This window comes from Natrix helvetica (assembly GCF_964273705.1).
Source record: "Natrix helvetica genome assembly, chromosome: Z".
NCBI lineage: Eukaryota > Metazoa > Chordata > Lepidosauria > Squamata > Natricidae > Natrix > Natrix helvetica.
In genome coordinates, this window is record NC_138554.1 from 54,838,912 (window position 1) to 54,855,405 (window position 16,494).

At 35.8% G+C, this 16,494-nt stretch overlaps 2 protein-coding genes across 5 annotated transcripts in view; one reads left to right on the plus strand and one right to left on the minus strand.

The window, feature by feature from the left end:
- USO1 (USO1 vesicle transport factor) overlaps positions 1 to 5,102 on the minus strand; it is an 86,151-nt gene extending 81,049 nt beyond the window's left edge. The window contains exon 1 of one of the 2 annotated variants that reach the window (XM_081971191.1): positions 4,843 to 5,102. In XM_081971191.1, coding sequence (XP_081827317.1) covers positions 4,843 to 4,908 — 66 coding nt within the window. In that variant the 5' untranslated portion in view covers positions 4,909 to 5,102. The remainder of the gene's footprint in view (positions 1 to 4,842) is intronic. The other variant, XM_081971192.1, reaches the window with a different exon arrangement.
- Positions 5,103 to 6,707: 1,605 nt separating this feature from the next.
- The window catches only part of G3BP2 (G3BP stress granule assembly factor 2), a 51,709-nt gene continuing 41,922 nt past the window's right edge, over positions 6,708 to 16,494 (plus strand). For 2 of the 3 annotated variants that reach the window (XM_081971208.1, XM_081971210.1), the window contains exons 1-2: positions 6,708 to 6,832; positions 16,091 to 16,206. In XM_081971208.1, coding sequence (XP_081827334.1) covers positions 6,818 to 6,832; positions 16,091 to 16,206 — 131 coding nt within the window. In that variant the 5' untranslated portion in view covers positions 6,708 to 6,817. Of the gene's footprint in view, positions 6,833 to 9,644; positions 9,798 to 16,090; positions 16,207 to 16,494 lie in introns of those variants that run through there. The other variant, XM_081971209.1, reaches the window with a different exon arrangement.

Here is a 16,494-nt window from a genome sequence, read left to right on the forward strand (position 1 = left end):
GCGGCACCGGGGGAAAAGGCAACAGCCTAATGCTGTCCCTTGGGGTCCTAGCCTCCTACCTGCACCCCCGTTGTTTGCTGGCAGCCGCCAAACGAACCCCCCCGGTGCGACTGCTCTCGTCGCTGCGAGAAGCGAGTCGCGCTCCAGGCAGCCTGGCTCGCGCGCCAAATTCAAACTGCAAAAAGCCGAAAATGCAAGAAAATCCAAGAAAAATACAGAAAAATAACAAACTTCTATCTAGGAGCTAACTAAACTTAACTATTTTACTCAAAAGGAGCTAACTACACTAACCAAAGGGTCCAGTCTGCTGATCAAGGACTGGATCTCCCCAAATTGCGTCCTGTAGTGCGACTGAGTTTTTAAAACTGAGCCTCTGAGGAGAGCAAGAGGCGGAGCTACAAGAATTCGAACTCAGTCCTTGGGCAGCAAGCTGATGTTAACCCGTGCTTGGACACTCCAAGCAGCGCCTAGGAGAAATAGGAATTCTTCATTTGAAACTATGTGCTAGATGGATTTATACAGAAGTGCAAAACCACAGTACAGCATACCTGATACTGACTTAATGTTTTGTATGAACATATCAAATTGTTGATCTTTTGAGAAAAAATGGTTGAACAAACCAGTTTTAAAGCAATGTGCAGCCTTAATTAAAATTATTAAATAATTACTAAAATGATTATTAGATATTAGTTCTTCATTTTTAAGGAATAATCTTTTATCTATTTAATAGATTTAGATTTCACTTTTTTAGAAGAATTCCAAGATGAGATATATAATCTATTTTCACAAACAACATGAGGTATATTGGCTAACAGAGTGACTATCCCAAAGTCACCCAGTAAGCTTTCGTAATAGAGGGTAAACCTGGGACTCACTGCTCTATATCATCTTAAGCACTACATCAGCAGTCTTTCAAAATTTATTCATTTCAATTCAATTTTCAATTCAGAATAGAGCTTTAAGGAACCTTGGAGATCTTCTCGTCCAAACTCCTGCTCAAGTAGGAGATCCTATACCAGTAATGGCGAATCTTTTCGGCACTGAGTGCCCAAACCTGAACATACGTGCATATGCGTGCGCCAGAATATCGGAAATCCAAAGACCAGCTGGCCATGGGGCGCATACCTGTTTTTGGGGCATTTTCCGGGCTATTTTCTGGGCCATTTTCACTTCGTTTTTTGGCCCGAAAGCATCCTCAAAACGGCCTGGAAAACAGCCTGGTTTTGGCCGTTTTCCAGGCCACTTTCAAGACTTTTTCCCGTGCTCTGGCACCCATGTAGACCAGCTGTGTGCGCCGGAAACCAGAAGAGCATCTGGCGATGGCACGTGTGCCCACATGTGCCATAGGTTCGCCATCATGGCCCCATGCCATTTTAGGCAAGTGGCTGTCTAGTCTCTTCTTAAAAAACCTCCAGTGATGAAGCACCCACAACTTCTGAAGGCAAGCTGTTCCACTGGTTAATTGTTCTCACTGTTAGGAAGTTTCTCCTTAATTCTGGGTTGCTTCTCTCCTTGATTAGTTTCCCTCCATTGTAATGTATTTACTGCAAAGTTCTCTGTGCTGGCATTTAAAAGGATTTGCCAGTTTATGATGACAGACATACTAAATCTATAAAACAGATCAGAAGAATTATTTATCAATGGATTCTTTTTCTTCTCATTCACATGTAAGTCTTACACTAGATCCTAAGCTTTATTACTCCATTTTTAAAAAAGAATCATAACCAACACACTTCAACCAAAAAAAAAGCAAGCAAATGTTTTTTTAAAAATTTCTAAATCTTTCTAAGAAGATAAATTCATGATAAGCATATGTTTGCTTCTTGCAGGTAAAAACAACTGGACATTACAGTGAAAGCTTACCAGACAAACAAGAATTAAATAATCTATCTTCACTCATCTTCTCTTCTCAGACTTGAAACCTACCAACATTTTTCTCCAGGAAAAATGGGTTTAATGTCATTTAAAGCTGTTGTGAAATGTAAAGATTATTAACTACCATTGCTTTTTGAATAGTACTTGTCAGTACATTCCTTGTCAGCTCAGGTCCCTGTTACCTATGAACCATCTAGTCTAGATAGAATCTGCCCTTCTAATATGGAGGGAAAGCCTATGGTTCCCATACACTGAAAAAAATGCCCTTCTCAAAAAGAGTTCCCTCACTCAGGAACAGCTTCCCCCATAAGTTTTTATCATCTCAACATTTACAAAGGTAGAACTATTCTTTTGCAGAAACATTGGTGAAAAAACTTAAGTCAACAAAATATGCTCAGAACATAAGCAGAATGGTGTTTCTGCCTTAGGTGTAGCAATATTATCAAAGGTCACAGCATATTATCTTCTACTCAACAATCATACTAAATTTATTGTTCAGTAATCCTGTGTGGGACGCAAAAATGGTGGATCAACTGAGAGAAATGTTTCAAGCTTATTTATTTTTTTAGTTATGTTTAAAATCAAGTTACCAAAAGAAAAAAATAAGTAGCAAAAACAAAAAACTATGTGCTATTCTATTATCTCTTTGTAATTTACTCTAAAAAGGTTCTTGTATTCCTTTATACATATGCACAAAAATTCAGCTAAAAGTCATGTTACATCAGTGGTGAGTTACGACCGGTAAGCCCAGGTACGGGCGTACCAGTGCCTGCTGGATGATCCTAAGCTTACAGAAGCTTTGGGGGGCTCCAAAACGGAAGGATACGGAAAGAGAAAGTGTTTCCAGCTGGTGAGGAATTTTTACCGTTTTAAAAGAGACTGCCTATAAAAAACTTAAAATTAATTTAAATTGGAGAACAGAAGAAATAAGCGGCGGAATTAAGTTTGGAATGGCTTTAGACAGTGGGTTATCTTACTTTCTAAATGCTATCTTCATGGATGGAATTTATGCAAGCCTTTTAAAACAAATGGATTAAGTTTTCTTCTATTTTTTTTCCTTTTATTATTCTTTGTAACCTATGGACTAAAATTCTCCTCTTTCATTACTGTAGGTGTTCTTCTAACTCATTCAAGAATCAGACTTTTTTTAAAACTTGAAATACAAAAAAGATACAAAAAAAACCAAAGAAAATTGCAACAATAACACTGCTACTCAGAGGCTGGAGATTTGTGTATTGGAAACACTATTACTTTTCTCATTGATTACTTTTCTGGCTTGGCACTCTAAGGTCTCACTGCTTGTTTTAGAGAAAAGCATACAGATGTCCCTTTGAAGTATATCTTTAACCAGAGAAAAGTGAAAATAAAACGTTATTGTGAATCTATGCTTAATCTTGTTAACCTTCCAAGCTAGAGCAGCAGTGTTTGTTAGCTGGAGATAATGGCACAATTTCAACAGCAGAAAGAAACTTGTCTGCAAAAGATATTCTCAGAAATACAGAAATTATCAAACACATATGAGAGGATAGAGAAGAAGTTGGAAGATTTAGAGCATCTAATAGCAAAATATGAAGAAGTTGGAGATGTTTATCAAGTGGAAAAAGTGGTGGTTCAAATCCTAAAAATCAAAGAGGAAAATGAATATAAAGTAATTAAATTTGCTGATATTTATGGTGATTGGTTTGTCTCTGAAAATGGAAAGAGTGGAATACTGAAAGAGGAATTAAATGGAGGGGAAATCTACCCCAGATGGCAAGATACAGAAGAAGAAAAAACAAAAGAATTTATGGATTTAAAGAGAGAAATTTCATTAGCAACATCATTGATAACACTACGGACAATCAAAGATAAGCTGATTAAGGAAACAGAAGAAGGGCATCGAAATTACATGAAAGATTTTACAAGCAAGGAGTTGCTAAGACGAATCCATACAAAGTTGATTAAGGAGATGATTAGAGGACTGACACCACAAATTGCAGAAGATATGAGACTGTTTTGCTACTGGAAAGATACAGGTTGATAGATGGAAGAGTATAATTTAAAACTATTAAACTTAGTGAAATTTAGTGACAATAGATATAGTTAAATAAATAATTGATAATGATAATAATGTATACAATGTGTAGTATTATAAGTAATAATTGGATATGAATATTGAATGGTACCCATGAAAGGAAGATTAGAAATCCTTTTGGATTATATATAAAGGTTAATAAAAAAGAACTAAGTTAGATACAGTTAAGTCTTGATTATTAGGGGGAAAATGTTATGATACAGGATATAGTCAAATAAAGGAGGGATAATGATAACAATGTATATATATGTATGGGCACAGCATAAGGAAACTGGATGTAAATTGTAAACAGTGATTTGGAAAGGAGGATTAGAATTTTTTTTTACTAAATATTATGGATGTTTAGCTAGAATAGGACCTAAGGACTCAGTGTTATTGGAGGATTTTAGAAATAGTAAATGAAATGTCAGTATGTGGCTATGTATTAAATCTTTGTATATTTTATGATGAAGGACGTTTAAACAATTATAGTCAAATGAAAATGGAGGTATGATGATGGTAACGTATAAATATCTGAGTTGAAATACTTGAGTTAATATGAATTATGATTGATGACTGTGGAAGAGATGCACGAAAGCCTTTTTGTAACCAACTGATACACTTTCTACAGTATGTAAAGAAGGATGTGTTGTGTTTGTTTTAAAAATTAAAAATAATTAAAAACAATTATTAAAAAAAAGAAACAGCTACAATACAAATGGGTTACTTCGAAGATATATCCACCCTCAAAGCTTCTGTCAAAGCTCTGCAAAAGCAGCGAAATCGCCACGCAGTGTGCCAAGGGGACAACGTGGGTCTATGAAGCAGGGCTTTGCCGGGAAGAGGGTCTTACGACTCACCATGCAGAGAAAGAGTCCTAAACCGGACTTTCTTCGCCAGACTGTCCAACTTACCGTATCAGCACCGGACGGCTGAGGTCCAGGGCTCTGACCGCCCATGACGCCCCGTAAGAAGTTCATCTTGTCTCCGTGGTCGCTCTCCCAGAGATCCTTAGGCCGCGATACCCCACTAGGTCCCCGTCAACCACCGTCAGCATTAACTCCAATGCGCTTGCGCCAAGACGTGGCACCACGGTAGTCACCATAGAGATAGAAACTAGTAGTTAATAGACGGAACTTCCTTTTTCCGTAGATCTTTCTAATGTTCTCCCAGTGGAATGTTGTATGCGGTGTAAAGCATCTGAGTTTTAGTCAAATTCCAAACGCGCAAGCCTCTAAAAAGCACACTCGGCTTTTACGTTGTTTTTCATCGTTTTAGATATTCAATATTGAAAATGCAATCAAATCAATGGAAAGCAGGGCGGTTTTGCCACTAAATTCTGAATTCCATATTTGGCTAGGAAGGAAAGCATTGGAGTAAGGTCAATGAAGATTGAACTTTTATATAATTCAAGGGATATTTTTAATAACGATCTGGCAAACAAAAATTCAAACTAGCCCCGCATCATGTCTCAATGTGTTATTAAGACTTCTTAAATTGTTGCCCTAAAACATTGAGGTGACACGTCATGTGCAAAACGGGAGACAAATGGTTTTAAAAGTTAAAAACTAAAATTCTGAAGTTCAAGTCTCTGAACTAGTCACGATATCTTGAATTCTCCATTAGTTTTGGTGGGCAATTCTCAGGAAGGGAAAATGTCTTCCATGCGAAGAGATGAAATACTATAAATATTAATGTCCAAGAAAAAAGACAAAAAACCCCTCTGTAAATGATGTGAAACAATTGAAGAATGATGAAGCAATAGTTATAGGAGATAGTTATAACTGAAACAATACTAAAATATAAATAAGGTTAGTTTATCCAGTATGAATATGCAGATCAATTATGTCATAGTGTTGATTATATTGGTAGTTAATTTTAGATAGGTTGTGTGAGGGAACAAGAATATGGATCTGAAAATTAATGTATTAAAAATCAAGCTGGTTGTATTTGACAGGAACATGAACAGTTTCAATTTACACAGAAATAATGAAAAATTATCAAGTAAATTAACTTGTATTCATCAATAAAAATGTTTACTAATGAAATACCTAGATATGTTAATCTGATAAAAGAGAGTGGATAATATGTAGTTTGTTACAGGGAATTAACGCTGAAATAAGGGAAAATAGAACACAATTATAGGGCTGGAAGGGAGGTCCAACCCTCTGATCAAGGCAGACCTCATAACATCCTTGTCACATAGTTATCCAGTCTATATTTGAAAATCTCCAGTGATGGAGCACCCACAATTCTGCGAGGTAAGCTATTCCATAGATAAATTGTTCTGTCAGAAAATGTTTCCTAGGTTGGATCTCTCTTTAAGAAGCTTATTATCCTACCCCTTGTGCTTTGGAGAATACATCAGTTCTCTCTTCCCTGTGAAAGCCCCTCTAGTACTGGAAAACTGTGTATAAGAAGTGCTTCTGTTTATTGCTATTTGTAATTAAAAGTTGAATAAAACAACAGAAACATTAAACTAAAATAAAGTAGAAATAGGAAATTACGAGGTAAAGCAAAGGTTCTTTTAATTATACCCAATTTGGTGGGCTCAAGACAAAAGAGCCAACACAAAACATTCACAAGCTATTAGTCACTACACCACTTTTCTCATTGCTATAACTATACCTTGTGAGTTTTACTACTACTACTACTACTACTACTACTACTACTACTACTACTATTCCTGTCCCACTACTCTTAGAATACTGTTAGAGAAAATTATCACTTTCAGGCTTCTTTACTCCCCCCTCCCCATATCACACCAGCTGTTTCTCAGCACCGCTTTTATAGATAAAGTTGCAGTGCTAGCTAGGGAAAGGGTTTAAAAAGGACAGCAGCAGTACAGGTGCTGGCCATTTTCTAGTCAGCTCTTCTCTTGCAGGCAGAATGGAACAGCGCAAAGTAAGTGAATTGTTTATCGTCAATAAGGAAATACCTAGATAAGTTAATTTGGTAGAAAAGAGTGGGTACTATGTAGTTTGTTGCTAGGAATGAATGTTGAAACAAAGGGAAATAGGTGTGCATAAGAATCTTCTGTATAACAGTATATTTTTATTTGTAATTGAAAGTTGAATATATTAGAAACACTACATTAAAATGAAATAGAAATAAGTTAATTAGGAAACGTGTCTGGTAAAGCAATAAAAGTATGGGTTCCGAGAAAGGAGAAAACTAAATGATTGACTAGAGGTGAGAATTTTAAGGAAAAAAAGATGGTGTATGAAGTTATAAATGATATAAGCAAAGAGTTGCAAAAAAGTGGTAGGGAAAGGGAGAAATGTTATTTTAAAGCAAGTACAATTGAATAGAATTGCTGCCTTTACAGTGTAAAAAACAAAAAAAAAATTTTAAACTGGAACAGATAAATACAATTTTAGTGACCTCTGTAATTGATGACTGTTAGTGATACAAAGGTTGCATCTTGAGATGTCCTTTAAAAGTGGCAAATGGCACATTTTTGTGGTACAGTTAGTGGATGTTATTGTCTATGTCTTGGACTAGTGCACACAGAAAGCATGGCAGTTACACTTGAGAAATGTTATTAGTGTGCTTATTAGTGTGCAAATGTTGATATTCAGAAAGGTCTAGTTATTTAGAGGTAAAGAAAAAATGGAGTTCTTTTCCTCACAATTATGCCATTTCTACAATCTGCTAGCCAGGAGATTTTGGAAACAGAAATAGTGAAAGAAAATTTAAAATAGTTTATAGGTTGAGCATCAAATAGTTCCACAGACGTCAACTAAGTCCCATGGTAAGCAGCAGGGGAAACTTGAATGAACAGTCAGGGAGGAGGCAACAAGAAGGCAGGTCTTGAGCAGTTTGGATATAACCTGATAAAGTCATATAATGCCACTTCCTCTTAAAGTGTTATTACATGTCCAGCACTCACCTTTCTTTAGCTAAAATATGATTTTGGACTTGGCATTCTCCCAAGGTCATATTCTGAATCAGCAACTGCTAGCAATTAGTAATTGTCTGTACTCAGAGACAGCTGACAGCCTGTTGCCTTCTGAACTGCAGGCGGAGAGACCACCTGATTCTCCTTTTTAGCCTCACAATCAGAGAAATTAAAAGAGTCAATAACAGTTGGATATGAAGATGAGCCTTTGAATTGATGTTCAGTAAAATTGTGGGAAAGCTGCAAAAATCTAATGGATGGAAGTAAGCAAGGAAGAGACATCAAGAGAAAAAGAAGTGAAAGGGAGACAAATCTCATTCTCCGTGTTGCTAATACTTATTTTTTTCTGAAGGTGAATGCTGAAGGGTTTGGGTTGGAAAGTGGAAATATTCCTAATAATCCACACTCACCCCTACAAAGATGCTTCACAAAATTATATCTCAAACATCATGTTTCTCCCTCACCCTGTTGTATCCACATCACTCCAACGCTTGTTGGGAGTTTTAACACTTGTTTCACTTCAACTTCAGTGAAATAGACTAAGGGCAATACACAGAGTATGGTTATGCAATGTCTTTCTTTGCGTAGTAGAACTTGGGTGGCTTTCTCTCTCCTTGATGGGTCCAATTCAATGAACAGACATCTGTGTTAGTCCCTTGAATCAAATACTTCCCTTCTAGGTGGGTGAGTCACTCCCCCTCATAACTCATAATTTTTCCCTCATAACTCCTTTGGTACACCTGTAAACTCAGCCATGCCATAAAGTTAAAGTCATTCATAATCTGATCTATTTTAGGGAATATTGTACAAACTATTCTCCAAAGCACCTGAGGGTAGAACAAGAAGCAATGGGTGGAAACTAATCAAGGAGAGAAGCAACTTAGAACTGAGGAGAAATTTCCTGACAGTTAGAACAATTAATCAGTGGAACAGCTTGCCTCCAGAAGTTGTGAATGCTCCAACACTGGAAGTCTTTAAGAAGATGTTGGATAGCTATTTGTCTGAAACGGTATAGGGTTTCCTGCCTAGGCAGGGGGTTGGACTAGAAGACCTCCAAGGTCCCTTCCAACTCTACTATTGTATTGTATTGTATTGTACTTTTAAAAATAACTATGGTCATACTGGAAGAATCTTTGGAAGTAGGTGGCTACAAAAATAGCAGGTAATAGCAATTTCTTTTAAAATAAATTATTTCTGGACTGCTGTGGTTTATTCTGAAATGACCCTGCGTGTAATTGGATTTATAAAATTGCAATACTGTATGAGTTTCACTTCTAAAATGCTGTAATCTTTATAAAATATCAATTTTGAGGGTTTTTTCCTCAGGAATTTGGATAATAAACAGAACGCGTAAGGCTACAGGATTTCAGGATATAATCATTTCAAAGCACTACAAAGATAGAGGTCTTTAAATGGATTAGAATTAAGGTTTCAAGAATAATTCCATTTTGCCTGCCCAGATACGAAAAAAATCCTGATCGGAACCGGAAGTGAGGTTTGTGCAGGGTTTTTTTTTTTTAATGTCTCTTGGAAGAAGGGAATCATAGAAACCGTTCTCAAAGGACGTCAATAGCTCGCAGGCTCCTGATTGCCTGCAGCTGAGAGAGAAATTATTGCCTCTGGAAACCAGCGGAGGAAGGAATTCATATGTAGATAACATAAGCAGCGCGGGAGAGAACCAGAACTTCCGGTCAAACTTAAAACCTGCTATTATCCCGTTAACTTAAAACTAGCATCTTTTTTGCTCTCGTTCTAGCGGCCCCTGGTGGTAATCGCGACCCCGCCCACATCTGGCCACTTGTGGAGGCTGCGCGCGCTGCGCGCTCGTCCCTCCCCGCCGAGGGCGCGCTAGAGACATCCGGTTCCGCTCCGAATCACCGTGAAGGAGGGACGCGCGGCATCAGTCGCTCCTCCCTGTGCCTTTGCCTGGGAGCGAACCGGACCCTGAGCCCGAAGAGAGTGTTGTAGGTGGGTAACGGAGTAAGATAGGATGAGAAGGCCCTTCCCGGGAGGAGGTGACTTCTTTTCCTATCGGGATGTTATGTCTACAAATCAGAGCAGGTTTTCTTGCTGGGGCGCTTTTCATTAAGGAAAAACAGGGTTGTCGGGGGGATGGGGGGGAGAGAGGGGAAGCTGCTGTCAATAGCACGCAGGCTATTGCGTGCTATTGGTCTAAGAAATTTAGGAAAAGGTTTGTCTTAACTCTTTCCTGAAAAAAAAAAAGACCACAAAGGAGGAAACAGAAATTTAAAGCTCCCTTAGACAGCTTCTAGCATATCTGGAGCTGGCCTTTAAAAGCCATCAGAGTATGTTGCCTACAGAATACATACATGCATACTCAGATAGCTTAAAGACCCTTTATTAAATTTTATAATGCAAGTCTTCCAATCAAGGAGAACAGTCGTATAAGGTAAATCAGTATTGGGTAATACTGTGGATTTATTATTGGTGGGTAGCTGCTGACCACTGTACTATGCAAACTCATTTCACTGGGGGAACAGATATTGTGCACTTATATACCTGGTTACACAGCTAGGAGTTGCTTTCTAAGTATGTTACCCTATATGCTGAAACACACATTGCTTGAATACTTTTTCCTTCCTCTATAAATATAGTAATTTAGTGAGCAATAGAACCAATCCTAATAAGATGACAAATTATGAAGATTCAGAAAGGGTTGAATTTGAATGAAATTTTATTATGAGTGATTGTAATAGAAACCACAATGCTCTTTAAAAGTCTCCTAATGGTTCTTCTTGTTTTTATTACACTGAGATGGAAATAGATACAACTACAGTACTACAAACCCTTAGCAGGCAAGTAACAGAATTGGACAAACCTATTTTGCATGCATGCTTGGTTTTTTAGCAGCCATGGCAAAATGAAAGAAGAAGAAAAAGGTAAATTAACCACACAACCACTGTAACTGAAAAGACATGAACATTAATAAAACATTTCTCATTTCTCTTTATAGACCTAGCTCCATATTTGCAAATGAAAGCATTTTATGAGGTGTTCTTTTGCTCTTCAAGTTCATCTCTTTAAAATTTGAAATTATATAAGGTATATATGGAAGGAGGAGAATCATCATTAGTGCCATGACCTATAATATGTGTAAGAAAATGAACTATCACTCCTTATCTTTTGTCATAGTGTTTCTATAATACAGCAAAATTCTCCAATATTTAATCTCCCTTGCCCTGCACTGCAAAGACAGAAATTCTGTGGAATAGGAGTATCATGGTGTATTCTGTGGAATAATGCTACATGACAACACTCAAATACATGTTCATGGAAATACTCTGTATGGCATACTTTTTTTTGTATCTGTACAGTTCTGGGACAAGGATTGTCTTTCTACTGCATTTACTGTAGGCCCAGTATTGTAAAGAGCTAAGATAACAAGAAATAGCAATATTGAAAGGATCATAATTTTGTCTGGTACTTGAAATGCATATAAAGTAAGTTATAGAATTTACCAATAAAGTTTTCCTGGATATGAAGTTCAAACAACAATCACCACAGTCCCTTTCTGGCTACTATATCCTTTAGGAGAGAGAAGAATTTAATTTACACAATTAAGCTAGATGGATGGATGGATGGATGGATGGATGGGTAGACAGACAGACAGTTTTTCTGCAACAAGACATTTTACAGGTAAATGATCAATGATCTTTGTTATTAATGGATATAGGGACTGATATAGGCTTCGGGTCTTCAATGAGATATGATTTGAGATTCTTTTGGCTATGGTCTGAACTTACAAGGAACAGTTCTAGCAATATGTGACACAGCATTAATGTTTGCAAACTAATGGATAGCTGTTTGCTAAATCTTTTCCAGATTTTGATGAGCTAATTGAACTGATAGAGTTCAATTGAATAAGTACTGTTTTAAGACTAATAGAATCAAGCAATAACATCCTTACGTACTGTGCAGATATTACAATTTGAGATTCTCCAGTGAAAATGATTTCTCTCAGATGGTTTTCTTGACCCCTTCCACATTTAAATTGGCATAGTTTTAGGCAATTATTTCCACAGGATTCTGGGACTCTTATATGGGACAAGAGTTTCTGATTTTCCTTTGTTTTTAGGAAATCAGTGTTATCACATGCAGGGCATTTCAGAAAATTTTAGTGGTTTTTACTACTGTTGAGACAAATCTTTGTTTACAAGGTTTTTTTCTTGGGGATTTTTTCTGCAAGTAGTATTTAATATGCTGGTTCTGCTTTACATAGCAACAGTTGGGTGCAGCATTTAGTTACTTCATAAAGATCATGAGTACAGTAATTTTCACTTCTGTAAGCTGATAGTCTTTGAGGGCTAGAAAGTGTGCCATCACGTTAAAATGGCTTCCACTTAAGAGTTTAAAGCAAATTAATCTAATCTAATCTAATCTGGCCTTGTTCATAATTGATTACTCTAAATCTGCCTTTTATATATCTCTTACAATCCCTATCTCATTTTGAGAGTGATACATCTCTAGTAATCCAGGAATGTTCCTTAATAATAGATAAAGAAGGGTTCAATGTTATTGTCTATTACAAGCTTTGAAATATATCTGGATATATTCAATTTAAAGTATATGCATCCCTTTCTTATGGTGTTTGTGTATGTAGCTCCTTTCTTTTTGTTTGGTCATTATTGCAACTGCAATTTTGGCCACAGTTCTGAAAATAGAACTATGATACAGCCTTCTTCCATTTACTTTCTAGTTGCAGCTAAATCTAATAGAAAATAGAAAACATGCAAATTCCCACGTGCACTTCCATTTTCAGAGCCATTTTAGTAGTTATTTTAGACTATTGTTTTGCATTTCTTAAAAAAATCTTCAAAAACTAAGATTTTCCTTATACTCTGTAGCAATTAACCAGTTGTTATAGTTATAAAACTGAGATAATAAAATATGCCTATTCTTTCTTACCAATCTTCTTAAAAATAGTAAATTTAGACTACAGATTTGAACATTATTATATAATCTATAAATTCATTGCAAGTAGAAACTTAGTTTTGAAAGTGAGTAAGAAATTTGGATGAGTGGAGCAAGCTATTGACTATATTGATTCATGAGTTTGAAAAACAATCACATCTGAAATCTATTGAGAATCATTGTTATTGCAAAACAGACTCCATTGGACTTGAGTAACTAATAAATGCAAACAAATATAAACAATTGACTATTACATAAGAATTTAGTCAACATTGTACTATACTCAGAATATTTAATCAGAATGAGAAATTATTTTTTGATTTCCAGTGATGAAATCAAGTGTTTTCTGTTGCTGGTATTATTTATTGCTGTTAGGTTATTGGGGGATTGGGGTAGGGTTGACTTATGAGGTTCTGGATTTTGTTCCCAATGTCCATTTTCAGTTGCACTGTTCAGAATTATTGAAGTATCCAAATATTTAAAGATAATGAAGTTTTGTAGATATTGTTCAAGAGGCATCCAAACAATTGTAATGAAATACTTCTCTGCCTCTTGGGAAAGTGTAAGTCAAAAATACTCAGAGCGGTCTCTATTTCCTTTGGTATGATATATAGTGGTCAAAACAAATAACAATATGACCCATTACAAATCAGGCATGCACAGTATATCTTCTGATAGCTTTGTAGTTCTGCGTATGTAGTGATTATTCACATTTTTTAACCTGGATATGCATTTCAGTCTATAATTCTACACTACTGCAGTAGGTTTAAAATAATTTTGTAAGCATCTCTGTCATTTTAAAGCTTCCTCAAATTGAAATATCCTGAATTACAAAAATAATTTTAAATATCTGTTTAGCACAAACTGCTAAGCATTATGCAAATCTTGACAACTTTTAGAAGTTTTACAGCAAAGTTTTTCTGAACTTTCATGAGCTACAATAAATCAATTGCAAAATGTTATTTCACTTTTACTGTTTCATGTTGTATTTCTTAAACATTGCAAAAATTTTTACAATAGTATAGTATAGTATGCTACAGTAGAGCATTAACGGAAACAATCAGTTTCTCTTCTAGATTCTTAATATTTTTGTATTACAATAATACAAAATGTTAACATCTGTTCAAATATATAGAATCTTGTGTGACTCTATTGTGAAGATTATTTGATTCTACTTCTTAATTTCATTCTGTTGAAAATGTGTTAAATGTTTAACATTCTATTCAAATGGGATTATAATAGATATTTACCAGAGGATATGTTTAAGAATCCTGAATCTTTACATTCTGTGTAAAAAACAAAAATCACCAAATTGTCAGTTAAAATAACTTTAAAATTTTTGTTGCAAGGGCCATATTTGCAGAGACAAGGAAATGCTTGACTACAAAATTATGTTCCTATAGACTTCAAAGTAATCTTATTAACTAAATCATAAATGTTTTTTTTAATTGAACTGTAGATTACTGGTAGTTCTTGATCTACAACCACAATGGAGCCAACATTTCTGTTGCTAAGCAAGATAGTTGTTAAGTGATTTTTGCCCCATTTTATGACCTTTCTTTCCATAGTTGTTCACTGCAGTTAAGTTAGTAATACAGTTGTTAAGTGAATGTGGCTTTCCCATTGATTTTGCTCATTAGAAAGTCACAAAAGATCATCATGTGACCCCAGGACACTACAATTGTTATAAATATGAGCCAATTGCCTTGTGTCGGAATTGATCACATGACCATGGGGATGCTTCATAGGCTGGAAAAACGATCAGAAGTTGCTTTTTTCAGTGCTCTTCTAACGTTGAATGACCATTAAACAAATGGTTGTAAGTCAAAACTACGTGAATACAAATTTAGGCTAATTAATCTGTAAATGTTTATTCCAAAAATCCATAATGCTCAATGGAGACTTTATCCTTTGCCAGCTTAAGCTTCAAGTAACTCCTGCTACGGTTAGGTATTGGACTAGGACTGGGGAGTTACAACCAATCAGAATAGAGCTGAAAGGATCTTGGAAGTCTTCCAGGGCAACCTGGAAAAAGATGATTAGAGAGCTGGAAGCTAAAACATATGATACACTGTTGTGAAACTGGGCTTGTCTAGTCTAATGAACAGAATTCCATTTCAATTCAAAATAGAGTTAGAAGGAGCCTTTGAGATCTTCCTGTCCAACCCCTTGCTATACCATTTCAGACAAGTGGCTATCCAGTCTTTTTTTAAAAAATCTCCAGTGATGAAGTACTACAACTTCAACCTGTTCCATTGGTTATTGTCCTCACTGTTAGGAAGTTTCTACTTAATTCCATATTGCTTCTCTCCTTGATTAGTTTCCATCCATTGTTTCTTGTCTTGCTTTTTAGTGCTTTTGAAAATAAGTTGACCCCTTCTTCTTTGTGGTAGCCCCTCAAATACTGGAACACTGCTATCATGTCACCCCTAGTTGTTCTTTTCTTTGACTAGTCATATCCAATTTCTGCAACCGTTCTTCATATGTTTTTGTCTGCAGGCCTTTAATCATCTTAGTTGCTCTTTTTTGCACTTTTTCCAAAGTCTCAACATCTTTTTTGTAATGCGGTGACCAAAACCGAACAGGTGTACACTTACTAAGTTTTTATAAAGTGGTACTAATACTTGATGTGATTTTGATCTTATGCCTCTGTTTATACAACCAAGGGTTTTATTAGCTTTTTTTGGCAGTGGCTGCACACTGCTGGCTCATGCTTAAGTGATCGTCCACTAGGACTCCAAGGTCCCTCTCACAATTACTATTTTTGAGCCAGGTGCAGCCTAATCTGTACTTGTACATTTGGTTTTTTTCTGCCTTGGGGTAAAACCTTGCGTTTTTCCACATTAAATTTCATTTTGGATAGGGTTCCTTGTTTAAGATCTTTCTGGATTCTGAACTTGTCTTCTGGGGTATTGGTTATTGCTGGCAACTTAATGTCATCTGCAAATTTTATGAGTTCCTCTTCTATTCCCTCCTCTAAGTCTGATTCAAATCCAGATTCAAAATCTACTCTTGTCCCTAAAAAGTCACTGGGTAACTTCAGTCTATATTTTTCAACCTAGTCTACAAGAGTATTGCAGTATAGGCTGCCTTCAACTGTTGGGAGAAAGGTAAGTGTAAATTTAATAAATAAAATTCAAAGAAGTTTGCATGGGATTGGATTATTAGATGTACTGACTGGTCAGTAAGGTCTTCATGCTGTAGCCTGAAAGAAAATATTTCTTTTTTTGTTTTGAAAGCTTTTTAAATATTTTTAAAATTATATTACATTTAAAACTAATTATTTTGAAGCATATATTTCTTATATAGATATTCTTCCTCTATTGCAGTCTTTGACGTTTACCAAAGAAATGGTGATGGAGAAGCCAAGTCCACTGCTTGTAGGGCAAGAGTTTGTGAGACAGTACTATACCCTGCTAAATAAAGCACCAGATTTCTTACACAGGTACTTTCTTTTAAATGTTCTGTGTCTTATGTAATCAAAATCAACTAAGCAGGCTGGATCAATTTATTTGTATAATATATCATTGCCTTTAAAATCAATTCAACATGACTTTATGTTTCCTAAGAAATGTTTTGTTATGATCCTTGGATATTTACTGAAAGATGGCCAAATATCTTTTAAATTAATCTTTTTATGTAACTAAATTTGACTAACTGTTATCTGTTCCAAATTTTTGTTTACAGTATTAAGAAAAAAAACCCTACAATAAATTATAGAACTGTATATATT